Source organism: Brachyistius frenatus, unplaced genomic scaffold (genome assembly GCF_029030835.1).
Source record: "Brachyistius frenatus isolate BFR_SWC_R1_liver_20210118 unplaced genomic scaffold, ASM2903083v1 Contig_81, whole genome shotgun sequence".
Taxonomy (NCBI): Eukaryota; Metazoa; Chordata; class Actinopteri; family Embiotocidae; genus Brachyistius; species Brachyistius frenatus.
Genome location: NW_027210680.1, coordinates 1,110,141 through 1,135,649, shown reverse-complemented (window position 1 = coordinate 1,135,649; position 25,509 = coordinate 1,110,141). Strand labels below are relative to the sequence as shown.

Genomic DNA, 25,509 nt, shown 5'->3' with positions numbered 1-25,509 from the left:
CAACTGCTTTTTGTCTTTGGCTCTTTGCTCAGGCATCTCTTCAGGTAGTTTATCTTCCTTGAAAGCCATCATGGCAGCCTGCCCTTTCTTTGTGACTTCTAATTTCCTTGAGACTATTTCTATTGGAATCAGGTGCTGTCTCAACTTTTCAACTTGGATCATTTTCCTTTGCTGAAACCTTCTTTCTAAGTCTGTCTGAACATGTTTTGTGTGATCATCTTGCTCACTGTTTTTGTGCCTCCTTTTCTCTTTTAATAATGGAGAAAAAAATTGTGATGAAGCCATTTTGAAGAAAATTAGGTCTCAGATGTATATGCAGTTAATGTTGTAAGAAGTTTTCCATAAATTGTACGCAGAATTCTTTTATGTAAATCTCTCTAAATGTATTTAGTATTTTCTACTATAGCTGCAAGTGTCTATAAATATACTTCTGATGTTAGTGACATCACTGCTTTAATCTACATAAAACTGTAATCTTAAAAGTAACTAGTAGCTAAAGTTGTCTGGCAAATGTAGTAGAACAAAAAGTAGACGATTTTCCTCTGAGATCCAGTAGAGTAGAAGTATAAAGTTACATAAAATGGAAATACTCAATTGAAGTACAAATACCTCAAATTTGTAATTAAGGACAGTACAACAGCAAACATACTGCACCAATGGTATTTACAAAAGGATTAATATCAAATCTGAGACGTAGAATTTCATAAGAACCGGCCTGTTTTTGTTGTACTCTGTTTAATGGTTCTGCAGCCTGATATCCAGGAAATCAGTATACAGATACAGTACACGTGATATACTTCTGTCCAACCCCTCATTGTTCATTCAAACATAACCTTTTGACTGTCAAAAATCATCCTTAGTCTTAGAGAAATATGTCAGAGATGATGCTTTCATTGTTTAACATATTAAGTATGATTTTGGATTATGATACAAGTGTATATTATTATACAAAACACAGTGCCCATTCTTTTCTTCTTTTTTTTTTTAAAGACGTAAAATATCTTTTCACAATCACTGTGCTCCAATAATTGAAAAACATGATGTCTTGTAAGTGATCTGAGGAGAAAACTTGTGGCATTATATCGTCATAAAACCTATACATAACTAATTTCTGACAAACATTTTGCTCATTCTGAACCTAACACATTGCTTACAGTGCTCTACATATGATTCATTGTTTTGAAGATCTGAGAGATTGTAATACATAACACTTTTGTTCATTTCAACACTGAACACAAAATTATTAGGAAATAAAGTTAACGGATGGATGAAAAATAGGACATTTTCGTAAAAAAAAAAAAAAAAATCAACTCAAAAATGTGTAGATGCACTTTTTCCTCGCCATCCAACAATCCTCATCCGTCATCATTCATATTGAATATGAGTTTGACTTGAGTTGAACGAAACATCTGGATTGTACGGAAACATTTTGAGTCTTCTTTTTCAGAGATATACAAATTTGACTGCACGTATTCTGTTGTTCTTCTAACGCAGCAAAAAGTTTCATTTTTCAGAAACGACAACTTCCAGTGTTGTGTTACATCAGCAAAAATGCAGGAAAGATGCACGATGTGGGATCTTAACCAGTGGCTATCAGAGTGAAGACTGTTTGGTGATGAGGACTGTCTCTTCTATTAGGTCCATGTATTTGCTTCCCAGGGTCTATTATACATGTCACTTGTGGCACGCTTAAATTTCCAATCCCACAATGCACAACGCGAGCAGCATTAACGACACAAGGCTTAGAGTGGGCGTGATTGTAGATGCTTTACCTGAAGAAGAAGAAACGGTGTGAAACAAGTGGATAAAGAGGACAAAAAGTATAAATCAATCATTTATTTGCTTTAGTCTCACCCTTAATCCTGATCTTCCTGACCGGGCCGTCTCCTCCTTCATAACGGCCGCGCACCATTAGTTCATAGTCGCCAACCTGAGGCATGGGGAAGTCCATGAAGTGCCACCCAGTGATGTAGACCTTCCCGTAGATGTAGCCTGTCTTTCTGAACATGACCTGTGGAGTGGAGTGAGAAATGTGGAAGATTTTCAACATTTGTCTGAGCTTTGTTTTATTATTAGGCTAAATATAACACAGCAGAGCTTGTACCCACCTTGTAGTACAGGGGGAAGGAAATATCGCCAAACCAGTCGTACTGGATATGATCCCACCACACATACAACCACTGTCCTGTCCAGCTGACATAGCGCCACATCCTGGGAGGCTCTGGTGGCGCTGTGAACAAATGATTTATTTAGCGCCACATGTATATTTGCATATTATCATATACATTACTGTAGGTGTTTTTATTGTCCATTTGACGGGGAGTTATAGGTCTTACGTGGCCTCTTTGTGAACATCTCGCAGTGTTCACCAGGGGGTCCCATGCCTGCCCCATTGAAGGCCCGAACCTCAATGAGGTAGTGTGAGTCTGGCAGCATGTTCTCCAGCCTGGTCTGATTGACAGCGGCAGGAACAAATATACGATGGGCTCCCGGCTCTGGATCATCATACTTTCTCCAGTATTTCACCTGGTTAGCAGGAAACGTGGTTTTTGAATCTGCTTGTTAATCGGAATCGCTTGAATAAACGTTCAAAGCAATGGTGTTTTCAGTGCACTGAAAGCTAATCAACACTGACATCAAGGCCGAAATACTGTATAGTGGCAATGTAATATTTCTTTGAGTGCCAAGTTGAGTCACTGGCTCACGACTCATCTCTATTCTATTCTATTCTATTCTATTCTGCCGTCATCCTGTTGCCGTAGCGACCACTACTACAGTCACAGTTTAGTTACCTGATAATTTTTTATTTAAAAGTAACAATACATTTACTGTAATGTAAACTACTCATTATATTTTAACTCGTGTGGGCTCTGAATAAGTTTACCAGATTTATTACCGTGTTTTATCCATTACAAGCTATCAAAGGCCAGCTGCTGTCCTTAACCTGTATTTGAGATGTAATTAGTTGTTGGGATTACATACATAGTAAAGGCAAAAGAGTGCAGTTCATCTTTACCATTAAGTAACTATGACAGCTTTTCAGTCCACACTCAGCTTATTCATTTTTCACTTTTTGGTAGCTTGGCATTGTCACCAAAAAGTGGACAAATATCTAGCAAAATTTTGCAAAACCATGATCGACATAGTATGTTAATGATTAAAGCTATATATATATATGTGTGTGTGTGTTTGTGTAGAGGTGTGCTAGAAATCGTCAGTCATTGTGTTAGTGGTTCTGTACCTGGTACCCTTCAATGTACTGCTGTAGGCCTGTTCCAGTGTCGACCACTGGTAACCACCACACGAGAGCTTCAGTGGAGGACACCGGCCTCGCATAGACGTCTGTCGGGGATTCAATAGGTACTGGGGAGGACAGAGAAGAAAGAAAAGCGTGGCCAATAAAATTGTAACTAAATCAAAATATTTGAACAAACCGTTTACCATTAACGTCATTTAAAAGTGAAGCCATGCACATAATATCCTCACCGTCTCTTGGGTAGTAGATGACTTTGGTGATACTGTAGGGCCCGTCTCCTTTCACATTAAAAGACTTGATCTTCACTTGAAACTCTCGCACCTGGAAGTCTTCCTCGGTCGGAATGAAGCTGGAGTCTCTGTGAACATATCGTCTCGTCTCGGGGTCCGAGATGGTTTCGTACCACCAGTCGTAGCCATCGTGAGCCTTGAACGCCACAATGTAGCCAAACTTCTTGCCGTAGAAATACCATGGCTGCACAGGCTGAGGGTCGCAATTGGAAATAGTTTGTAGTAAACCAAACGATGAAAGTGTTAAACTTGTGACTGCGAGGCTCAAATGGAGACACCCACCTGCCATGTGATGACAATCTCACCTTCTCTACCTCCATATCCTGCCACATCAGTGGGAGAAATCACTGGAGCTGAGCAGAAAAGGATAGGCATCATTCGTTGTTGTATTTTTATGACATCTCCCGTAGGACAGAGTCACAAATAATCTGGGAGTCCTTACGAGCATCCCAGGTCTTGATCTTGAGGGAGGGAATACTGGCCTCTCCAGGGCCATACTCGTTGGTAGCAATGATCCTAAACTGATACTCCATCCAGGGGTACAAGTCTGTCACCTCTGCCTTCTCCACAGTGCCGTCAAGAAAGGTTGGAGCTGAAGGACACAAAGAGATCACGGAACATATTCATTTGTTTCGGGGCCTGTACAAAGACAAGGATGCTCTAGTTTACCTCATCTGTGGAGGGAGTTAGCCCCCCCCCCTCCGCTTGCTGCAGTACTCACAGGTGCTGGCGTCACTCCAGTCGTCTTCATTAAGAGCCCAGTAGTGCCTGGTCTGAATGGTGTAGTGGAGAATGGGGCTGTTGTGCTCTGATCCTTTAGTCCACAGCAGCTTCACCCATGTGTCCCCGATCTCGTCAATCCGGATCACACCAGGAGGCCCGGGAACACCTGCAGTTTGGTGACCGGAGAAAAATGAAGATACATGGACAAATGTGTGAAGAGGTGTATAAAAAGTACCAACAGCAACAGCTTTTAACAAAACGAAGACTAATCACACTTATTCTTTGGTTTCACTGATTATTTTTGGGATATCAATGTCAACCAAATTGCAATACAAATGTAAACAGATTGTTGGGGATTCGACCCCTGAAAACCTGGTGTGAGGTGAAATTGACCACTACAGGGTTCCGGTCAGAGAAAACACAGACATCTGTTTGAGTCACGCTTTACTGACTGAAGTCTGGCAGTACAGTATATTGGTGCAGTATTGTAACATGGTGACGGTGAGTTTCTGAAATAAACAAAGAAAACGAATTACAGAACCGAGTTATTAGAAATAGTAAACCTTAACTAAAGTACTAATGAACATAAATACACAGTAATACAGGCTCGCTAGCCAGGTTAGCCACTTAGCTAAACGTCGGGCTATTATTTGATCACCTAATTCCTTAACAAACGCTTCCTGACAATCCATGCACTTAACTGCATGATTGCGCAGCAGATGCGTACGGTAAAACCGGAAGCGGAAACGGGCCGCGACGTCAAAATAAAAGCGTTTTTAACATTAACGTCCCGGTTTGTGAAGAATTCGCAACACAGAGGCCAAGATTATTATGTTACCGACCGACAACTTTGAGGTCAGCATAAGCGGCGTCCTTGTCCACCACGGTCTGAGCTGTGCAGGTGTAGCGACCTTCGTGCCAAATCTGAGCGTTCTTTATTCTCAGGTCTCCAGTGCCGTCCTCACTCTGACCAACAGAAAGCAAAAAGAAATAAAAGTGGACGTTATTCTTCATTAGGTCACACATTTTGAAACGGAAGTCTTTGCTGAGGCCCGAAAATGCAGTATGCAGAATTTCAAACCTATAAACTGTGCTGCAGTAAGCCATCTCCCTACCATAACGCGTTCGTAGTGCTGCCACTCGGCGTCGAAGTCGATGACTCTGAAGTCTATAGCCCAGATGAACGTGATGTCCAGCATGGGGTCATATGAAGCAGTGCAACTCAGAATCACCTCGTCACCAACCGTAACCTCCGTGTCCTCAGGTGCTACTGTGAGGCTGGTGGCCTCTAGGTAAAAAAAAAACCAACCACAAAAAACATCACAAATTAAAATCATCACACAAGTGCAAGATTTAGATATATGAACGAACACACTGACCCGTGATGGTGAGATAACCAGAGCTGTTGGCCTTTCCTCTGTCATTCTCAGCAAAGCAGTTATAAAGGCCCTCGTCATTTTTGGTGGCGTTAAGGATCTGCAGACTCCCATCAAACATGATGGAAATGCTAAAAGTGAATGTAATTAGTTAAGGTAAGCTGAACTAACATGGAGAAGCACTTAAAAAAAAAAATCCCATAGAACACAATAATAAAGTGATCAGAGGAAAAACAGGGGTAAAGAGGTTTCTTATCGCAGTCTCATTTGCTGACCGTGAATTGTTGAAGAGGAGCTCTTTGCCCTTTGTCCAGGTGAACCGAGGTCTTGGAGCCGCTCTTGGTTTACACTCGATCACCACACGTCCATCTTTAGCTCCAAGAAGCTGATTTTTAATTGGGTTGAATTCAAATGTTGGAGCACAGGCTGGAGGGAGGTTGGAAGTATAATTTTGTGTTTAGGAACCGTTTCATGTTAGATCACCGCTGCAATCCAGTCCTTCAACTCTTTTAAAGCATGTTTGAACATTTCCAAATATACAATAAATCAGTGGGAGTGCAGTTCTTTTGAGAGAGCTCACCGATGACTCGCAGCTCAGCGTTGGCGTACTTGTTGCCCCAGTAGTTCTCGGCGATACACTGATACATCCCTGAGTCATCAAAAGTGAGACTGGAAAACTTCAGCTCACCTTTCCCATACTAAAAAAAACAAACACACAAACACAACCCAAACGTGTGCTTCAGTAATAATTTCATACCCGATATCCCCCAAATCCCTTAACTGTAAGTAACAAAAAGAAGAGCCGTTACCATATATCCATCTTTGTACCAGCGGATGAAAGGGAAGGGTTTCCCCGATGCCACACAGCGCATGGTGTGCTCTGAGCCAATGTCGATCTGAGTGTTGTTAATTGTCTCCGCCCACTCCGGAGCAGCTGGAAATATAAAGAGGGCCCTTTTGAATGTTTCTATATGACAGACGTACAGGTCTGAGTTTTTGCAGGACATAACCTCCGATGTAATTTAAATCAATTGCACGCCACACATTTTACTTACACTCCACATAGAGCCAGGCCTTGTGCCAGTCCTTTCCTTTAGTGTTGATGGCTTCACACTCATATCCTCCCACATCTTCATACTGTACATTGTACAGATGAAGCACGGCTCCCGACTCGCTGATTTCATGATTTGCTGGGAGGTCTGTGTGCTCCACCTTCCTCCAGACAATCGAAGGGATGGGACTGAACAGGCACAAAGATATTGTGTTGTTATGATACATGTACAAATGCACATACCAGCAACACATCCATTCATGTGAAAAATAAGTACATCCAATTGAGATTGTTGGCTTTTTTTTTTTTTTTACATGGACAAGCAACCATCTGATTCTTGTTGAGACCGTGCCTCCAGATAAAGGTTATGTACTTGAAACACCGTTTTAGTCATGAACTCAACAAAAATATCAGAAGTCATATTCTTCTGTGGAAAAATGAACTACACCCTTAGAAGCTAGCATTGCCACCTTTAGCAAAAAAAAAAAAAACTTTACATAACTGTCTATTAGTTTCTGGCATCGACTCGTCCATGCAAAACTCCTGGAGTTGAGGTGAGATTTTCATGCATGTACTGCCCCTTTTAAATTTCAACATTTTAATGGAATTCAAATCTCAGTTTTGAAAAGGCCATTTCATAACCCTCCATTTCTTCCTTTTGAGACAGTCTTTGGTGGATTATCCTGTTAAATGGGTCCACTTTCGGTTCACCTTGAACAGATGATGTCCTATTATCATCAAACATTCTTTGATATTATGCAGAATTTAGATTAATGACTGCAAGCTGCCCAGTCTAGACAGTGAAGCAACCCAAAACCATAAGACTTCCACGGCCATGCTCGGTCTAGGCCAAACATGTTGTTACAGAGGCCAGATGGCTCTCTTGGATTCGTCTGTCTAGAGCACATTATTCCAAAAGGCCTGGTCCTGACCTCCTGTTTTCGAAGTTATTTTTGCACAGCAATGGCGGACGTAGTTTTGCCACGTGACTGATCTGTTTTCAATTAATTGAAATCATGAAAATGACAACAAAATGTCAATCTTGTGTGTCATTTGTTTGAGTTTATCAAACTTGTCCATTGTCAAAAAAAGGCAACAATTTCCCATTACTTTTTAACATGTCTATATTAACATGAATCCATACCTACGGTATGGGAAAGCGTACATGTCATATAATCCTTAAATCCATACATTTTAACAAACATTGGCTCAACTAATAAAAAACGTACTTTCCAAGAGCAAAGCACTCCAAGGTAATATTAGAGGCCAGCAGGGCAGTAGTGTCTGGGAACTTCACTCTGATGTCTGCAGGGTACTTTCTCTCCTCGCCTGAGACAAAAAAAAAAAAAAAAGATCATTTATTATACAGAAAATATAATGAATAATTTATTGTTCAGCTGCAGCACAGTGACTTACCATCTTCGGGGGGTAAAGGGATGAGTGGTATGAACTTGGAGAAGACACTCTTCCCGATGATGGGACTGGAAACGAAGCAGGAGTAGTTTCCTGCGTCCTGAGCTTCCACCTTTGAGATGTACAGGTTGCCCGTCTTCTGGGAGACAAATCGACGTCGGTCTGTGTACAGGAAAATCGGGAACTCGTTGTAGATCCAGCGGTAGGTCACCTCCTCTGAAAAGAAAAAGACAGCGGGACATGGACGAGTTGCTTCTGTTTGCAGCACTAAAATGTACTTTGAACACTGAATCCAGACTCGAATGAAAACGTGGTGCGACAGTGAACTCGCAGTTGATCATTTATTCACATTCATCGTTCGTTCATAATCATTTGCTCATCTATTCATTTATCTTCCAATAGCTTGATGCTTATGCGTCTACGTTTAAAGCTACAGCAATTTGCTCTGTTGTGTGAGCGTGCTGAAAAATGGAAGCTTTGCGTAGGTCAGCTGTATATGAGGGTATATAAGGGTCCAGATTCTTACATAAAGGAGTTGATTCAGGTCAGAAAAGATGTCTGAGTTTTATTTATCTATCTCGTGCTCCGTGTATAATTTATGCTCACGTTCTTGTTCCATGTTTTGAAGAGTTCCCATATATATATGATTTCCTACTAAAGGAACGAACATATTTGACATTGGCCAATGAAAATGAGTTTCTTTGTCCTCTATTTTTACTGTATTCTTGCGGGGGGGGTTTTCTGGACGATTCCTGATTGTCACCATATTTGTACAATATTTGTACGTTGTTAATGACCTGCGGGTGTTGTGGGGTTTTTCTTTCTTTTTTTTTTCAAGTTTTTACACGACAATAACACACATTTATTTTAGGCAATAAGACAATCTTGGCCGTTTAAAAACATTCACATTTCTTTCTTTCTTTCTTTTCCAGACCATAATTTCTTCCCTTTTGTTATTTGCTTGATGTAACGGAATACTGCATCGTAGAAAATTCTACTTCACAATAGTGATGCGAGACATACGTGGCCAAACTTTCGGGGGGGCGCACAGCAGGACGGCTCCCTGTCCTTCTTTGACATACACTGGGTCTCTCTCCTCATCAGGAAACTCGCCCACAGCTGCACCGAAGACGACAACGTAACAAAGGGACAAAAAGGAAAGAAAAAAAACAAATGACGCGTTAAGGATGGAACAGGAAAACGGAACATGGCAAATTTAAACAAGAATGCAGCTCTGATATTCTTATTAAATAAATAATACATGTTTTGGTTAAAAGCTGTTCATCGTGCAGTATCACCAGAAACTCAAGTGAATGAACAGGCTTTAGTCCTGAAGGACCTCGGCGTCAACTGAGCGGGTGTTTCTTCTTTCATCCCCCCCCCAGAATTTTTTTTCTAGAAAATAGCCAATGGAATACATAAACAAATTTAAATCTATATGTATTAGTAGGCCTCCACATCAACAGCCTGATGTAATTATAAAATGCATAAATTGTCCCGATAATTACCGGACCAGGCAAGGAAACATTTAAAATCTTCACACAGGAGGAACAGATTCGAGTCAACTTATTGTCAAGAGTGGAATGAAGTTTCAGCCAGGCGCGTATTCGTTTTGTCAGAGATTTCAAAACACAATCCCAGACTTCAGTAAAAAAAAAAAAAAACACGTCTCGCTAGCTGTGATCAGCAGCAGGGGTTTTTACATGCTCACATCCAAACTTGACCCGGGCCTCTTTGCTGATGACGGTGCCGTAGATATTCCTGGCCACGCAGATGTACGTCCCGGCATGTTTCTTCTGCGTCGGGTTGGTGATGACCAGGTTCCCCCCCACCAGGCTGTAGTGCTCGTCGGGCTGCTCCATCAACTTGATTTCCCAATTATCACGGCGCCACCTTGCCGCAACGCAAATATCAGCAGGCTTATATACAACTTCTATACAACTTGTAGATGTCTGTACGGATGTCTGTAAGTTACCTGTATGAAGCCGGTGGGTTTGCGCGCGCCCTGCAGTTCATGGAGATCCTCCCGTCGGGCGAGTCTTCAGTGTAGACCACATCCACGGGCTCCTCCTCAAATATGGGGCCGTAGCCGGTAGCATCGTCTGACAAATTTAACAAAACGATTCGTTTTTGTAATTTTTTTTTAAAAAAATTTAATTTTAAATAAAATCACCCCAAGTGTTGTTGTTTTTTTGTTCCCATTGGGGAAACAAATAAGGTTAAACTCAACTCACCCCCAAAAATTCTGGGCTCGCCAAACAAGACGGCAGCTGGAAGAGCAGAAACATCGTTAGTGTTTTTAATGTGCTGAGGCGTGCAACACCTGATCCACCAGGAAGCATCGTTTTCTTGCCGCCGCTTCAGCGAGAGCGGGGCGGGATATTTTTAGGCGTCGCTCTTTCTCTCACCCGTGAGGCGGACGGAGGAGGAGAGGGCCAGCAGAAACAAAGCGGTGGGAGCCATCGCGGTCGGCAGACCGGCTCACTGCGGCCTCCTGAGGTTCGGCGGACGGACGGAGGGACACCAGCAGGAAGTCGATGGAGAGGGCATGAACTAGAGAGGGCACGGGAGACAAAAACATAAATGTTTTTTTTTATTCCGTTTAGCGTGATTTTGTTTCATTTATGGACAACAATTTATTCAACGCACTTGTGGAACTGTAGGATCTATCCTATAGTTCCTTCGATTCGTCCCTCGTGAGCAGCATGGATATATAAAAAAAAAAAAAAAAAGCATGAGCCCAGGATTGGTAAGAGGCCAAATAGGACGGGGATGAGTACAGTCATTTAACTGTCAGAACTCTTAATATACTGCCACATGCAGACGACGGAGCACAAGACAATCTCTGCCTCCACGTCTTTATTTTAGAATGAAGCGTGAGGCTTTTGCACGTGATGGAAGTCTTTCTTTAAAATAAGAATACGACATAATTTCGGGGTTATCGTAAAAGCAGGCTGCTTTTGTGGGAAACATTTGTGCTGGCCTAGGAAAGCCAACTAAAGGGATATTTGAAGGCTGCCGCAACGACAGCGCGAGTCGGGAGTGTGAAAACCGACGACTGCGTTACGTATAATCTGACCGTGTCACTGTCAATTGTTAATGTGACATTTACATTTCAGGCATTTACAATAGAAACCCCATTATACAGTCTGGTCCAATAACTACGACTGATGTTGTTATGGGATTAGCAGGTGGTGGAGTGTCAGATGCTCGTGCTAAATGCTACACCCCTCTGCCACCCATCACTTTGAACTGTTGTTCAAAATCAGATCCTGCAAAGTTCTATTTCTGATTTCTAACGACAACTGAATGCACGTTTTAATTTCGTTGTCATTTTAGAAACTAGAATTGGCGCCTCGTGGTTGTACTTCTCCGGCAACCAGTCGAGTTGCAGTTTACATCCATGTCAGACTTGCATGTAGCGAAGACTTCGAAAGAATTTGGTCAACGGAGCTGATTTTGACGGAAAGGTCGTCGCGACGACAGCAGAAGACGCTTCAAATACGGATGACGTTGCAAAGAAGCCGCGAATTGCAAAACGTGGATACTTCAAACGCATCTTCAACCCGACCGCACAGACGACCTACAAAATCACCTGTGCAAAAAGTTGACGTTTGTGCCACGTTTGGAAAAAAAAAAAAAAATTCACTCCGGGTGTTGGTGAGCGATCACTGTTCAAGAGCCTAGGGCAGACGTACAGACGGACGTACAGACACACTGTCACCGGCGCAGGGGCGCTAAGAACAAACAAACAAACAAACAAACAAACAAAAACGGCAACTACAGCCGGAGTTAGTGACAAAATACACCGGTTCGTTACTGCGGTGAGTGAGTCTACTTGGCGTTTTCTGCCGTCATAGATGAGTCCACACGTCATCGCAAAACCTTTTGAAACGAGTCTAAACCATCAGATTGAAGCTCGACTGATAATCTTCCGACAAGGTCACAGGGCATGGGGCTGTGATCTGGGAGAGGACACGAGGAAAAACGGCAATCTTCTATTAGGAATGTTTTTGAAACGCTAAAAGAAATATACTAAAACAATAAGTTCAGGGCACATACTTCTAAAAAAAAAAAAAAAAGAGCTTTACGAATTCCAACAAAACACAAGGGAAATGAAAGGTAAACTGCTGAGGTAAATATCTCTGGCAGCTTTCGCCTGACAACGAATGCTTGTATATCCTCGCAGAGTCGTTCTCGTTTGTGAGAGGAAGAGAGACGAGAAAAGGCAGCGCGACCATAAGGCACAATAATAAGGAAGAACAACAGGCCGGACAGCCCTCCTCCCCGTCATCCTCAGTCAACACACCCAGGATGGCGCTCATCCGCCCGCAGAGACTGCAGCAGAGACTTCCTCGCGGGCTCTCTTGATGACTCAACACTAATATCAGCACAGTGCACCAGTGTTGGGCTGCAGCGCTCGTCTTGCAGTCGCACAGCTACGCAGAATGCCTTCAGCGTTATCTTTTGAAGCGAGACCTCCTCTGCATCCTCGCGCTGGTATTACAGCATCACGGGTCAAATTGAAATCATGCAGATACATAAAAAAAAACTTCTTTTTTTTTTTTTTTAAAAGTCTAACTTTAACACAAAAGCTGTTATGATACTTTTAGATGGCTTTGGTTTTCTAGATTTTAGTTGTCCCACTCTCATTCTGATCAATTCATGCGAGTGTGTTTTCATGCGTTTCCCCTGGCAGTAATCCCATCACAGATCCTCTTTGGACAGACCGGTGAAATTTAGGTCAGCACATGTATTAAGCCCAGTGTCTTAGCGACGGGCTGAATAACCATGTTTGCTGTGGTTTTGTGGCTGAAAGAAATCACATTTCAAAGCGTGGTTTGAAATGAACAAGAAGGACACGCTGATGAAGCTCGTTTTAATCTTGAGTTTACTTGTAGTTTACTTCAGATCATGAGAGGTTGAATATGACAAAATAGAGACGCATGAGACTAAATTGCATCAGTTGTTGAGGACGTGAAGAGAGAAGTCATCGCTTCACCTGACCACCACGTTGCCGTGTCCCTTTGGTAAATGTGTTTGGCATCTAGGGAAACCAGGTTGTTCCTGGACTCTCATCAATGTTGCGTTCCTCTGTTACAGTCCGGGAGACAAGGGGGAAGAAATGCAGTGGACGGGACGCAGACTGCCCTGCTCAGTGATGGAGCACATTTCTATATTGTTCATATTACTCGCAAGTGGAACTACATACAGGCCCAGTGCACATCACCTTATTTGCAGCAACAAACAACCTTCAATTTTCAATTGCTATTCAGAGCACATAGCCTACAATTGAATATCATTATTTGCTGTATTTAATAATAATTTAGACTTGCGTGACATTTCCATGTAGATGCCAGACATTTCAACGACAGCACAGCACGTAAAATTCCATTTCTGAACAGCATTTGAGTGACAGGGGAGGTGCCTTCTCGCCCGACACTCAATCCATCCCGCACCACGCAAGATGCCATGATGCATCCAACAGCCGCCTGCGCCCTTGACGCAGACAGTAGCCTGTTTGACACTTTCACCTTGCCTCTCCTCTCTGAATTCAGACTTTCTCCTTTTAAAGCGGGAGCGGGCTTTGACTAAAACTGCAGATTGAGAGACTAAACCAGTCTGTTATTAGACAAAGCTGGACTTTGTCGCGGTCGGTCGTCCCCCCCCCCCCCCCCCCCCCCAAAAAAAGCCCCAGCAGCCTCTAAAAGTAACTGCGTAGCCCCTTACATCACTTCACCCTTTAATGACGACTGAGCGACACCGGTAATGCACTGCTCTGCATTGCGGTACTACGATGCCGGTCCATTTCAGCGGAGCCCTGCAGAGCCCGAAAATCCCCGGTTTTCTTATCACCAAGGTTCAGACAGAAGAGCTACCGAGGTCATGCGCACACTTTGACGTGATATCGTTTCTTACCTTTGAAGCAGAATGGCAATTTTTTTTATTTTATTTTATTTTTAGTACACGGTCCTCTTGGCGCATCCGGATCCGAACCGCATCGTCCCGCAGAGCCCACCCGCCGGAGCGTCCCGTTCAGATGAACTTTTTCTATTGGATGACGCACGGGCAGTGAAACGTCATGTGTGGTAGCCGGCTGCGAATGGTCCACGAGAGAGAGAGGGAGGGAGGGACGGGCGTGAGCGTTGTGCTGCTGCGTCACAAACGAGGGAAACACAGTCATCGTGAAAAAGGATTTAAGTGAGCATTTATAAGAAACTAAACACACCAAAATCCTGGTGAACTAATGGATTACTTTAAAAACCCATCATTTGATCGGAAACAAAAACAAAACACGCAAGTACAAGATTGTAACTAGGTTACTCACTGCACCCGGACACACCCAGAATTGAATAACAATATTAAGTTATGTAAGAACAGTATGTCCTTAGGCAACTGGAACAATATGATGTGGACAAAGTGCCACAGTTAGTGCAGTCATGCAAGAGCGTAACCGTGGTATCGACATTGGGGGGTCCAACTGACATTTGGCCCCTCAGCTTTAGTTTTCCTCTTTGATCAGATAGATCGATAGATGGCTAGATAGATACTGATATATATATATGTATTCTCTCTATATATGTATTCTATATATAGAATATATATATATGTATTATATATATATATTCTATATATAGAATACATGCTATAGAATACATGCTATAGTATGACTTTTTGACCACATGCTATAGTATGACTTTTTGGTCATATTTCGGACGACATTAAAGAAATGACTTTTTTGTGCTATTTGTGTCGACATACTATAAGTATGACTTCCGTTCAATCTTTATCTGGCAACACAACAGTGCAGTTGTCAGTGTTGTCGTCTCACAATCTAAAGGTCTGCATGCAGTAGTTTGACTATTTGGTCATATTTTAGACGATATGCTACAGTCTGACTTTTTTTTATCATATTTAGGACGACATGCTATAGTATGACTTTTTGGTCATATTTCAGACGACATGCTATAGTATGACTTTTTGGTCATATTTCAGACGACATGCTATAGTATGACTTTTTGGTCATATTTAGGACGACATGCTATAGTATGACTTTTTGGTCATATTTCGGACGACATGCTATAGTATGACTTTTTGGCCATATTTCAGACGACATGCTATAGTATGACTTTTTGGTCATATTTCAGACGACATGCTATAGTATGACTTTTTGGTCATATTTCAGACGACATGCTATAGTATGACTTTTTGGTCATATTTCAGACGACATGCTATAGTATGACTTTTTGGCCATATTTCAGACGACATGCTATAGTATGACTTTTTGGTCATATTTCAGACGACATGCTATAGTATGACTTTTTGGCCATATTTCAGACGACATGCTATAGTATGACTTTTTGGCCATATTTCAGACGACATGCTATAGTATGACTTTTTGGCCATATTTCAGACGACATGCTATAGTATGACTTTTTGGCCATATTTCAGACGACATGCTATAGTATGACTTTTTGGTCATATTTTGGACGACATGCTATAGTATGACTTTTTGGTCATATTTCAGACGACATGCTATAGTATGACTTTTTGGCCATATTTCAGACGACATGCTATAGTATGACTTTTTGGCCTTATTTAGGACGACATGCTATAGTACGACTTTTTGGCCATATTTCAGACGACATGCTATAATATGACTTTTTGCTCATATTTCGGACAACATGCTATAGTATGACTTTTTGGCCATGTTTCAGATGACATGCTATAGTACGACTTTTTGGTCATATTTCAGACGACATGCTATAGTATGACTTTTTGGTCATATTTAGGACGACATGCTATAGTATGACTTTTTGGTCATATTTAGGACGACATGCTATAGTATGACTTTTTGGTCATATTTCAGACGACATGCTATAGTATGACTTTTTGGTCATATTTCAGACGACATGCTATAGTATGACTTTTTGGTCATATTTCAGACGACATGCTATAGTATGACTTTTTGGCCATATTTCAGACGACATGCTATAGTATGACTTTTTGGTCATATTTCAGACGACATGCTATAGTATGACTTTTTGGTCATATTTAGGACGACATGCTATAGTATGACTTTTTGGCCATATTTCAGACGACATGCTATAGTATGACTTTTTGGTCATATTTCAGACGACATGCTATAGTATGACTTTTTGGTCATATTTCAGACGACATGCTATAGTATGACTTTTTGGTCATATTTCAGACGACATGCTATAGTATGACTTTTTGGTCATATTTCAGACGACATGCTATAGTATGACTTTTTGGCCATATTTCAGACGACATGCTATAGTATGACTTTTTGGTCATATTTCAGACGACATGCTATAGTATGACTTTTTGGTCATATTTCAGACGACATGCTATAGTATGACTTTTTGGTCATATTTAGGACGACATGCTATAGTATGACTTTTTGGTCATATTTTAGACGACATGCTATAGTATGACTTTTTATCATATTTTGAACGACATGCTATAGTATGACTTTTTTTCATATTTCGGACGACATGCTATAGTATGACTTTTTTCATATTTCGGACGACATGCTATAGTATGACTTTTTAGTCATATTTCAGACGACATGCTATAGTATGACTTTTTATCATATTTTGGACGACATGCTATAGTATGACTTTTTGGCCATATTTCGGACGACATGCTATAGTATGACTTTTTTCATATTTCGGACGACATGCTATAGTATGACTTTTTGGTCATATTTCGGACGACATGCTATAGTATGACTTTTTGGTCATATTTAGGACGACATGCTATAGTATGACTTTTTTCATATTTAGGACGACATGCTATAGTATGACTTTTTTTATCATATATCGGACGACATGCTATAGTATGACTTTTTAGTCATATTTCAGACGACATGCTATAGTATGTCTTATTGGCCATATTTAGGACGACATGCTATAGTATGACTTTTTTCATATATCGGACGACATGCTATAGTATGACTATTTGGCCATATTTCGGACGACGTGAAAGAACTGACTTTTTTGTGCTATTTGTGTGGACATGCTATAAGTATGACTTCCGTTCAATTTTTGAAAGGCAACACAATAGTGCAGTTGTCAGCGTTGTCGTCTCACAGTCTAAAGGTCTGTGGTTCGATCCCTGCCTGGGACTTTCTATGTGGAATTTGCATGTTCCTGCATAAATAATAAGTAAAAGTAAAGTATGTCGTCCAAAATATGGACGATTAACTTATGCATGTTATCATGCATGTAGTCCATGATGTAAAACAAACATCATGTAGTCGTAAACGTGACAAAGTCACACTCCAAGCAAGAACATGCAATCCTCCACAGACAGAGTCCCAAGCCCCCGATCGAACCGAGTACTTCCTGATTGTGAGATGACAACGCTAGCAACTGTAAAATTGTGCTGCCTTTAGTGCATGTTTGTCTGACTTATATAACTTATATGACTTTTAAACATTTTATGGAAGATAGCACAGTGGTGCAGTGGTTAGTGTTGTTGCCTCCCAGTCAGAAGGTTCCAGGTTTGATTCTTGCCTGGATGTGGCTTTTCATCAAAGATGATAACATCATCCTTTCCAGAGCGAGTCTCGAACCTGCAACCTTCTGACTGGAAGGCATCAATGCCAACCACTGCACCATTGATCACTCTTCCATAACATGTTTAAAAGTTATATAAGTCATATAAGCATGCAATAAAGACAGCAAAATGGTGCAGTTCCAAGCCATCGTTGTCATTTCACAATCAAGAGCTTCTAGGTTCGATAGGGGGCCTGGAACTTAATGTGAATGATTGCATGTTCTTGCTTGAATGTAAAGTTTTACATTATGGACAACATGCATAAGTTAGTCATCATTATTAATGACAACCTTTACTTTTAGGTAATTGGTTTTGCATGAATATGCAAATTCCACGTAGAAAGTCGAAGGCGGGAGTTGAACCCTGAACCTTTAGACTGGAAGACAACAACGCTGACAGCTGCACCACTGTGTTGGCTTCCAGAAATTGAACGGAAGTCATACTTATAAAATGTCGTCAAAAATATGAAAAAGATATACCATGCTATTGTATGACTTTTTGACCACATTTTGGACAACATGCCATTTTGATCACCTACTATAGAATTATTCTTATTCTGATTTTTACCCTTATTCTAATTACTAGTCAATTGATTGCAGTTGATTTTAAGCAGCGTTGATAGTTGGGAAGCCTGCATTTCACTGCACACATAGTTTGAACATGTGGCAAATAAAATCTGTTATTGTAATGGTTATCTAAGCAGTTAGCTGTCATATTTTGATGGATTAAATTTTTTTGACAGAATACATACAGGAAACTACAGGCTCCCCTGAATATTTAAATAAAAGACAGACACAGCGAAAGCACCAGATGTGTGTTGATCTTGTCAGGATTAATTTCTCGAGGTAAAAAAAAACTACCACTTTCATACACTAGATGGAGCCACACACACACACACACACACACACACACACACACACAAACACACAAACATGAGCATAGTCACAGAAAAACAGTAGTCATTTGAAATCCTGAAACCAACATTTATTTCATTTTTTAAACTTCATTTAAAATACAAAATATTTTGCAATATTATATTGTAGAGTAAACCATTTCGACAGCCTTTCATGCTTCTCATGTAGCTTCAACATTAACCAGAAGGTCATATTATATCATATCATATCATATACTGTATATCCTACTGTATGTTCACCAGTCACTAGAACATTATTTCCAGGGTTTTCACACTCCAATTTGCCAGTCCACTTATGGGTCCATGCCAGACATCCTTTCGTATGCTCCAAATTGGTTTTATTTTTTTTTATTTTGAGGGAACACTCTTAAAAGGATATGTCATTTTCATGTGATGTCTCGTTCAGGACAACGGATCTCCAGCCTGCTGCATCCAGACACCAGATGTTGTCCTAAATTAGACGCGTGAATCTGTTTGAAATGATACAGCTTTGTTTAACCGTGTGCCGTTATTCTAAAAAATACAGAAAATGTGCATGAACTGTCAGAGACAGAAACAATACAGGTGTCACAAGAGCTCAGTCACAAATTAAATAACCTTTTTTGATACCCGATAGGCAAAATGTTTGACCTAGCAAATTCACCTGATGAGTTGAAAAACAAAAATTAATTTCACACCAAATGAAAGAGTGAAAACTGTAAATTGTCTCTTCTCACACAATGCCGGTTTTGCCACCCCTTCCCATAATGCGGCGGGGGTGGGGGTGGGGGGTGAGGGGGAGTGTTGACTGAGGTCAAGCCCTCACCTCCAACCTCAACACGCTCAATTCAAGCCATTATTTACAAAACACAACAAACATTTTTACACGTGGAAAGCGGACACGTTGCAACCTAAAAACTTGATGCAAGTTATGATAAAGCTAACACATGGAAATGTTCTCTGGAAAAGAAGAAAAGAAAAAAAAAAGTCTCTCGTCTCCCGTTGAGCGTGGGAGCAGACTGCTTGACACACATCGGAATTATAGACTGTTATCAATGGAAATAGAAAGCAATTGTCACACACGCTGTAACACGGTAGCATGCATGTGCTGCACACACACACACACACACACACACACACACACACACACACACACACACACACACACACACACACACACACTCATGCACCCAAACATTCACACGGAAGCTTCATTCATTTACAGTAATATAAAACTCACTGAGTGCTGCGCTCTGAAACGCGACGACGTACACAGAAGGTTAAATGCATAAACCAAAGTCACCAGTGTGTTTACCATTTGCAGTGAAACGAGCAATATTTTTCATTCACGTAAAAAAACAGATAAAACCTGTTTCCACATTCAGTATCATCACGCAGTTTTTCCAAACCCCTTCACTTCTCAGAGCTACCAGTAACAGTGAGATCACATCAGGTGGTGTGTCTGGTTCCTGTTGGCAGTTAACCTGGTGAGTAGGTTGGCAGTAGTTTAATGCCGCTGAGCAGCAGCTCCTCGACAAGATGAACGAGTGAGGAGGAGAATGTTGGAAATGAACGCATGACCTCAGGTTTCCTACACATTTCTCATTTTAATGATAAAGTCCTAGCCGGATGCTATGTTTTCATGGTTGTTATAGCATATGAGCTGATGGTGGCTGGATAACATGATTGTCAACAAGGCCATATCAATCTCTAGCTGAAAATGACTCCTCACAACTGATGCCACTGCATAACTGAAATTTTCTAAGCCCTGTGTAGGAACCCTGGACCCCCCAAAAATGAGACATTAGCCCATATACTCACAACTCACTTGAGCTCATAAATCGGTCTTAGTTTTAATGTTTCCTCGTGAACAGATTCTTCATTATCAGCTGAATCGCGTAGCTTATTTATGTTTTATTTTTTTGTTTAAAGTAGTTTTGAATACTCTCAAAGCTTTTAAAGCTGTAATCAGATGTATTCATGGACTATTTTAACTGCTTCCTGGTCCGTCTTGTGTATGAAGAGGGATGTAACTCTGTGGATCGAGGTCAATCTTCTCTACAAAGGCACTAGAAAGCGTGCTGAGAGCTTCATGATCGCCAACATCAAAATATCGAGAAACTACAAGGTGTACTCTCAGTAAACCTCTACATGTAGCATATTTACTGCCAGTATATTAGGCAGACATATAGAAATGCTATTGGAAACAATGTTGGGGTAGCGGTTAAGTTTTGACACGATCGCCTGACAAAACACGGCTTGCACAGTGGCCACGACGGGCGGGCGGGGGGGGGGGGGGTAGAAGCACTCGACAAGGACACCAGATCGGTCACGCCTCCACTTGTGTTCAGTCACAAGAACCATAGGTTTTGGTGTAAAGAAACAGACTGGGGAAAGAAATGCAAGCAAAAAAGAAAAGCAAAAAAAGCTGAAACAAAAGGCCGGCTGGAATTAAGTGCGGGAGTTCTGGCTGGCTGGCTGGTGTGAAAAGGAGTGACCGAACGCGGAGTTCATTTCTAGCCAGGTTTCCAATGACTACAAATGGACATACCTGACCTTGAAATATAGCTTTCTTTTTATTCTATTACATATGTACAAACAGTCCGTCTGTCTCAAAAAAAAAAAAAAATGCTAGCTTCTACTTTGAGTCACACGTTTCACGCTGCTGCCATTTTTTTCCTCTATATATCGTACGCCATTTAACACTTTCTGACTGAAAAGAAAAACAAATACCCAGCTGCTTGTAGGCGTGCACCATATACAACACGCAGCTTACCTCTGCAACAACTGACACAAGGGTGGTAAAATACTTAATAGAATCATGATTTACTCCATGCAGATGTTTATGAATGTGATTTGGTGCACATGTGCCTGCCTGTCGCTCATGTACTGATCAAATATATATATTTGGGTACAACATATTGAGTATGTTTTGCAAAGGACATCAAATGGCACTGACACACACTGACACTTGGCCTCACTCGTGCTTAGTCTGAGTGGTCAAATCCCCTCTGGTACATTCCTTCTGCTTTTCTGTATTGCTTGCTCTGCTCTCTCTCCTTTCCTCGTCTCACACCTTTTAATGGTCATGGGAGGGTAGGGGGAGGGCGAGTTGGGGGGGGGGGGGGTGTCGGCCTTTGCCGTGTTTGAGTGTGTGTTGATCAGAGGTCAGTGTGACTGGGGCTGACGGGTGTGGAGATGAGGACGTGTCAGCAGTCTTGGTGACAAGTAGCCATGGCCACCAGAGTGACAGCCACCACAGGGTAAAAGGTGTCCGCAACGACTGTCACCTTAGCAACTGTCACCAAAGAGATGGCCTCCGTGGTCACATTTGCCAGGGTGACGAGGAGTGGCCGTAGCAACCATTGCAGCCAGGCTTGTGGCCCTTCGTTAGACAAATGAGTTCATGGCGTTGACGGGCGACGGGGCCTCCGAACTCTCGTTGCCTTCGTGCGTGTCTTTCTCTTTCTTGCCGCTGTACTGGCCGATGAAGGAGCCGTCCTCGTTGAACTGTCCGTCCCCGCCCTCCCCATAGTCCACCAGACTGTCGTCGCTCTCGTCACGCCGCACCGTCCCGTTGGACGGTGTCCGGCTGCCCTTCAGCGGCTTGTGGTCCTCTGTGTCACTGTAAGGAGGAGGACGATGTTGAAAGGAAGGTCACTGAGAAATAATTCATGCAGTTTGCAGAGCTTCTCCTGCAGTTGTTGCTGCCCACAGAGGACAGGCTCTTCAAGCATGAGCATTTGAAACATAAGCAGTCTGGCTTTTCCACTGCACAAGTACAAAATGCAACATGGACAATGTCATGGGAGCATGTCTTTATGCTGTCTTATATATACAGGTTGATTTATCCCAAGTGTACTCCAAAACATACCTGAGCACTCGCTTCTTCCATTGACAACTGAAGAGTTCTTACAATGCACAAAAACATAGGACAGTCTGGTACATCTTACTTTCTGGTTCTGTACTTGTACAGTGGAGCAGCTCAGCTACATTTATAGTATTATGTATAGTGTTAGTGCTGTAGTGGTTTAAGCCTGGGTGCAATGCTAAGGAGGATTTTGCGAACGCGTGCTGTTCAGTCTTTTGCAACGTACCTGCATTAGAGTGCAATTTCTGAAATGAGTTCAGTCAATATGCTTTCAGTTTACATGCAGTAATCAAAAATGCAATCAAAGACTCATTATTACTTTTAAAGCTCCATTTGTCTACAAACACTCGAATGTATTCAATACAATGCATATTAATAATAATATTTACAGTTAAATTTCAGTGTTAATGCTGTAACTGTGGTTATAACGTTGATTATATCACAGTAACGAGTATGATGACGTAAGTTGATGTTCGTTATCCTCGCCTTTCCTCTCACTTAAGTCAGAAACGTCTTAAATGTGTTTTATAGGTTGCTTGAATCACATGCTGGTTTTACCGCATGTCGTCTTACCTCTCCATCGACCTAAAACCCCCAAAACAGAAAGATAAAAATGGAGGGACACATGAAAAGCAATTCATGAGCCGCACATGTGTCTACTCTTTCATGTGCTTTTTTTTTTTTTTTTTTTTTTTTTTTTTTTTTTTTAGAAACAAACAATGATTTCCATTCTGCCAGACGAAGCATGCACATGGAAACTGTAAATGCACAATGACATTCACATTAATAGCTAAAAAAAAACAAAATGAAATAGAACGTTTGTTAGATCGCTTAATTCCTGAAAAGTCTTGAAGTGAAATTCTTCATTAATATTTCTAGAAGAGGTGAAAGTGATGAAACAAACTACAACTATTAATGATACTTTTTTCCACACTTGTTTTAGAAACAGTTAGTATACAATTGTCTTGGCCAGAGATGGAATAATTTGTTAAAAAAATGGCCTTATTTCGGATTATACAAAGCTTTCATTGATTAGATGGTCAGGGTGCAGGTGAGTTGGTTGACATAGGAATCAACACGGGGTCGTTGAGAATTTGCCTTGCCTCTAGGGAGGGTTTGGTAATGAAGTCTGGTGGGGAGGGAGTCTCTGCAGCCTGGTAAAACGTTCTACATACAAACAGCCAAGTCGGGACAAAATGAATGAAAGAAAAATAAATAAATAGAGAAATCTCATACACTTGTGTCTACTAAGGGCTATTAGAGCCACATGTTGTACTTTTCCGACTGAATAATATTATTCATCTCCTACCTGTACTCTCCAAATGTCCCATCATCCTCCTTCATTGGCTGGATCTCTGGGTCTTGGTGAGCATCTTCTTTCTCTTTCACTGTCGATTACACAGTATTTTTTATTTTAAATTTCCACTCATTCATGTTAAAAAAAGCTTGACCTCATTATGTATACATCAGTAACCTGTGTTTTACCTGGATATTTGCCACCCTTGTTTCTCTTGATGAAGCAAACAATGAGAAGCACCAGGATAAGGAGAGCGATGGCACACATCAGTCCGATAAACCAGCCCTGGGTGGCAATGTCTACCTGTCGGCTGGGAACAGCTGGACGCACAAAGACAAAGAGCGAAGAGGATAAATACAAGAAGGCAGAGTGAGGATAACTTGTCTGTTCAAATTTAAATCTAGGCTGCTAAAAACGCTGGAACTTCTGTTCATGCTGAGCAACAATAACAGAGGCTGTAAACACTGAAATGGGATTTTAAAATGAGTTAATACACAATGACCACATAGGCACTGAAAACAAGACAAAAAAAGAAAAGTCCCAACGGTAGAATGATGGACCTTTTAGTGATGATTTAACGTGACATGCATTAGACCAACAGGAATTAATGACAACTGACATGCTTGTTCACTAACTAGGACACTAACTACCGCACATTCATGTCTGAATGTAAACACTGTACGTCTGATGATGAGACAGCGCTGACAAAAACACCAAACAGGCAAAAAAAAAAAAAAAAAAAAACATCTATCCCGAGGCATGCCGCCTCACCTGGCACTGTAACCAACACTTCGTTTGTGCTGTGGACTGTCGGGTCAGCCGCGTCTCTAGCTACCACTCGCACCCTATAGGACATCCCCGGCTTTAAACCTTTTATCATATGTGAGTGCGAACCGTTTACCGACTCCTTTGTCCAGTCCTCTTTACCTAGAATTGGTGCAGTGGATGGAAAGGAATTAGATTCAGGGAGCCTTTGGGGGTGGGGGAAACATAATTTAAGTGATTGTATTTGAACTTTAGTTTTGAAGGTTAAATTAATATGTAGCAGATTGATATAATTATAGAAAGTCACGGCATGCACTGATGTTCTGAAATGCAAATACAAAGAGAAGCCTTACTGTTTTCTATAATATATTCCACATATACATTCTTATGGTGTCCAAAGTATTCCCAACTGATCACTGCACCGTCCTCTGATACGGACGTGTTAACTGTGCCAAATGCAGGGCCCACGGGAGGCACTGAGCACACAAGAAAGACAAAGAAAATGCTATTTTTTTTTTGGAGGTACCATTTTTACAGTCATCTGAATTTAACAGATTAAGTTATCCTAATCTGGAATAAAACCTTTTAAATATTAATAGGGACCCAAGTGTCCATATCCATGCCCATCCAGGACAGTATCACAGTGTGTATAATAAATCTGGTGTTTAGTCTAGTTCATTGCATTTTGTTTAATATGTAAACAAAAAAATGTATTACTGGAAATTTAAGACAACAAAAGTTGATAAAAGTCAAGTCAAGTCAACAATTACAAAAAGGACCTCAATGTCTTTTTTTTTTTTTTTTTTTTTTACTAGTTTACTTCTGCCAAAATATCAAAGACAGGTCAGTTAGTAGCTACAAAAATATCCATCTCAGTAATGACTTCAGTCTTATATTGAGGTCCCAATCAGGTAAGAGGACCTAGACACAGATATTTGCTGAGCTTTAAAGATTTCATAAAACAAGTAAAAATATCGCAATACAGTACTT

General features: G+C 41.2%; 2 protein-coding genes across 14 annotated transcripts in view; both read right to left on the bottom strand.

Moving 5' to 3' along the window:
- Positions 1-718: 718 nt before the first annotated feature.
- Positions 719-14,174, bottom strand: cntn1b (contactin 1b). The gene is made up of 24 exons (XM_069709179.1): positions 14,029-14,174; positions 10,518-10,662; positions 10,344-10,379; positions 10,085-10,211; positions 9,821-10,002; positions 9,133-9,228; positions 8,113-8,325; positions 7,926-8,025; positions 6,701-6,885; positions 6,455-6,579; positions 6,226-6,343; positions 5,921-6,071; positions 5,649-5,776; positions 5,385-5,557; positions 5,112-5,235; positions 4,268-4,435; positions 3,989-4,138; positions 3,829-3,899; positions 3,487-3,739; positions 3,242-3,363; positions 2,337-2,526; positions 2,109-2,230; positions 1,855-2,011; positions 719-1,772 (listed from the first exon to the last, which is right to left on the bottom strand). Exons 2-24 carry the CDS (start codon positions 10,570-10,572, stop codon positions 1,690-1,692), a joined length of 3,129 nt encoding a protein of 1,042 aa, XP_069565280.1. The 5' UTR covers positions 10,573-10,662; positions 14,029-14,174; the 3' UTR covers positions 719-1,689.
- Positions 14,175-18,656: 4,482 nt separating this feature from the next.
- Positions 18,657-25,509, bottom strand: part of LOC138627109 (neuronal cell adhesion molecule-like) — a 57,662-nt gene continuing 50,809 nt past the window's right edge. For 9 of the 13 annotated variants that reach the window (XM_069709215.1, XM_069709213.1, XM_069709219.1 and 6 more), the window contains 6 exons: positions 24,873-24,995; positions 24,526-24,681; positions 23,943-24,074; positions 23,767-23,845; positions 19,741-22,211; positions 18,657-19,694 (listed from right to left, as the gene is read on the bottom strand). In XM_069709215.1, coding sequence (XP_069565316.1) covers positions 21,977-22,211; positions 23,767-23,845; positions 23,943-24,074; positions 24,526-24,681; positions 24,873-24,995 — 725 coding nt within the window. In that variant the 3' untranslated portion in view covers positions 18,657-19,694; positions 19,741-21,976. Of the gene's footprint in view, positions 19,695-19,740; positions 22,212-23,560; positions 23,625-23,766; positions 23,846-23,942; positions 24,075-24,525; positions 24,682-24,872; positions 24,996-25,509 lie in introns of those variants that run through there. The other 4 variants (XM_069709223.1, XM_069709224.1, XM_069709226.1 and 1 more) reach the window with 2 other exon arrangements.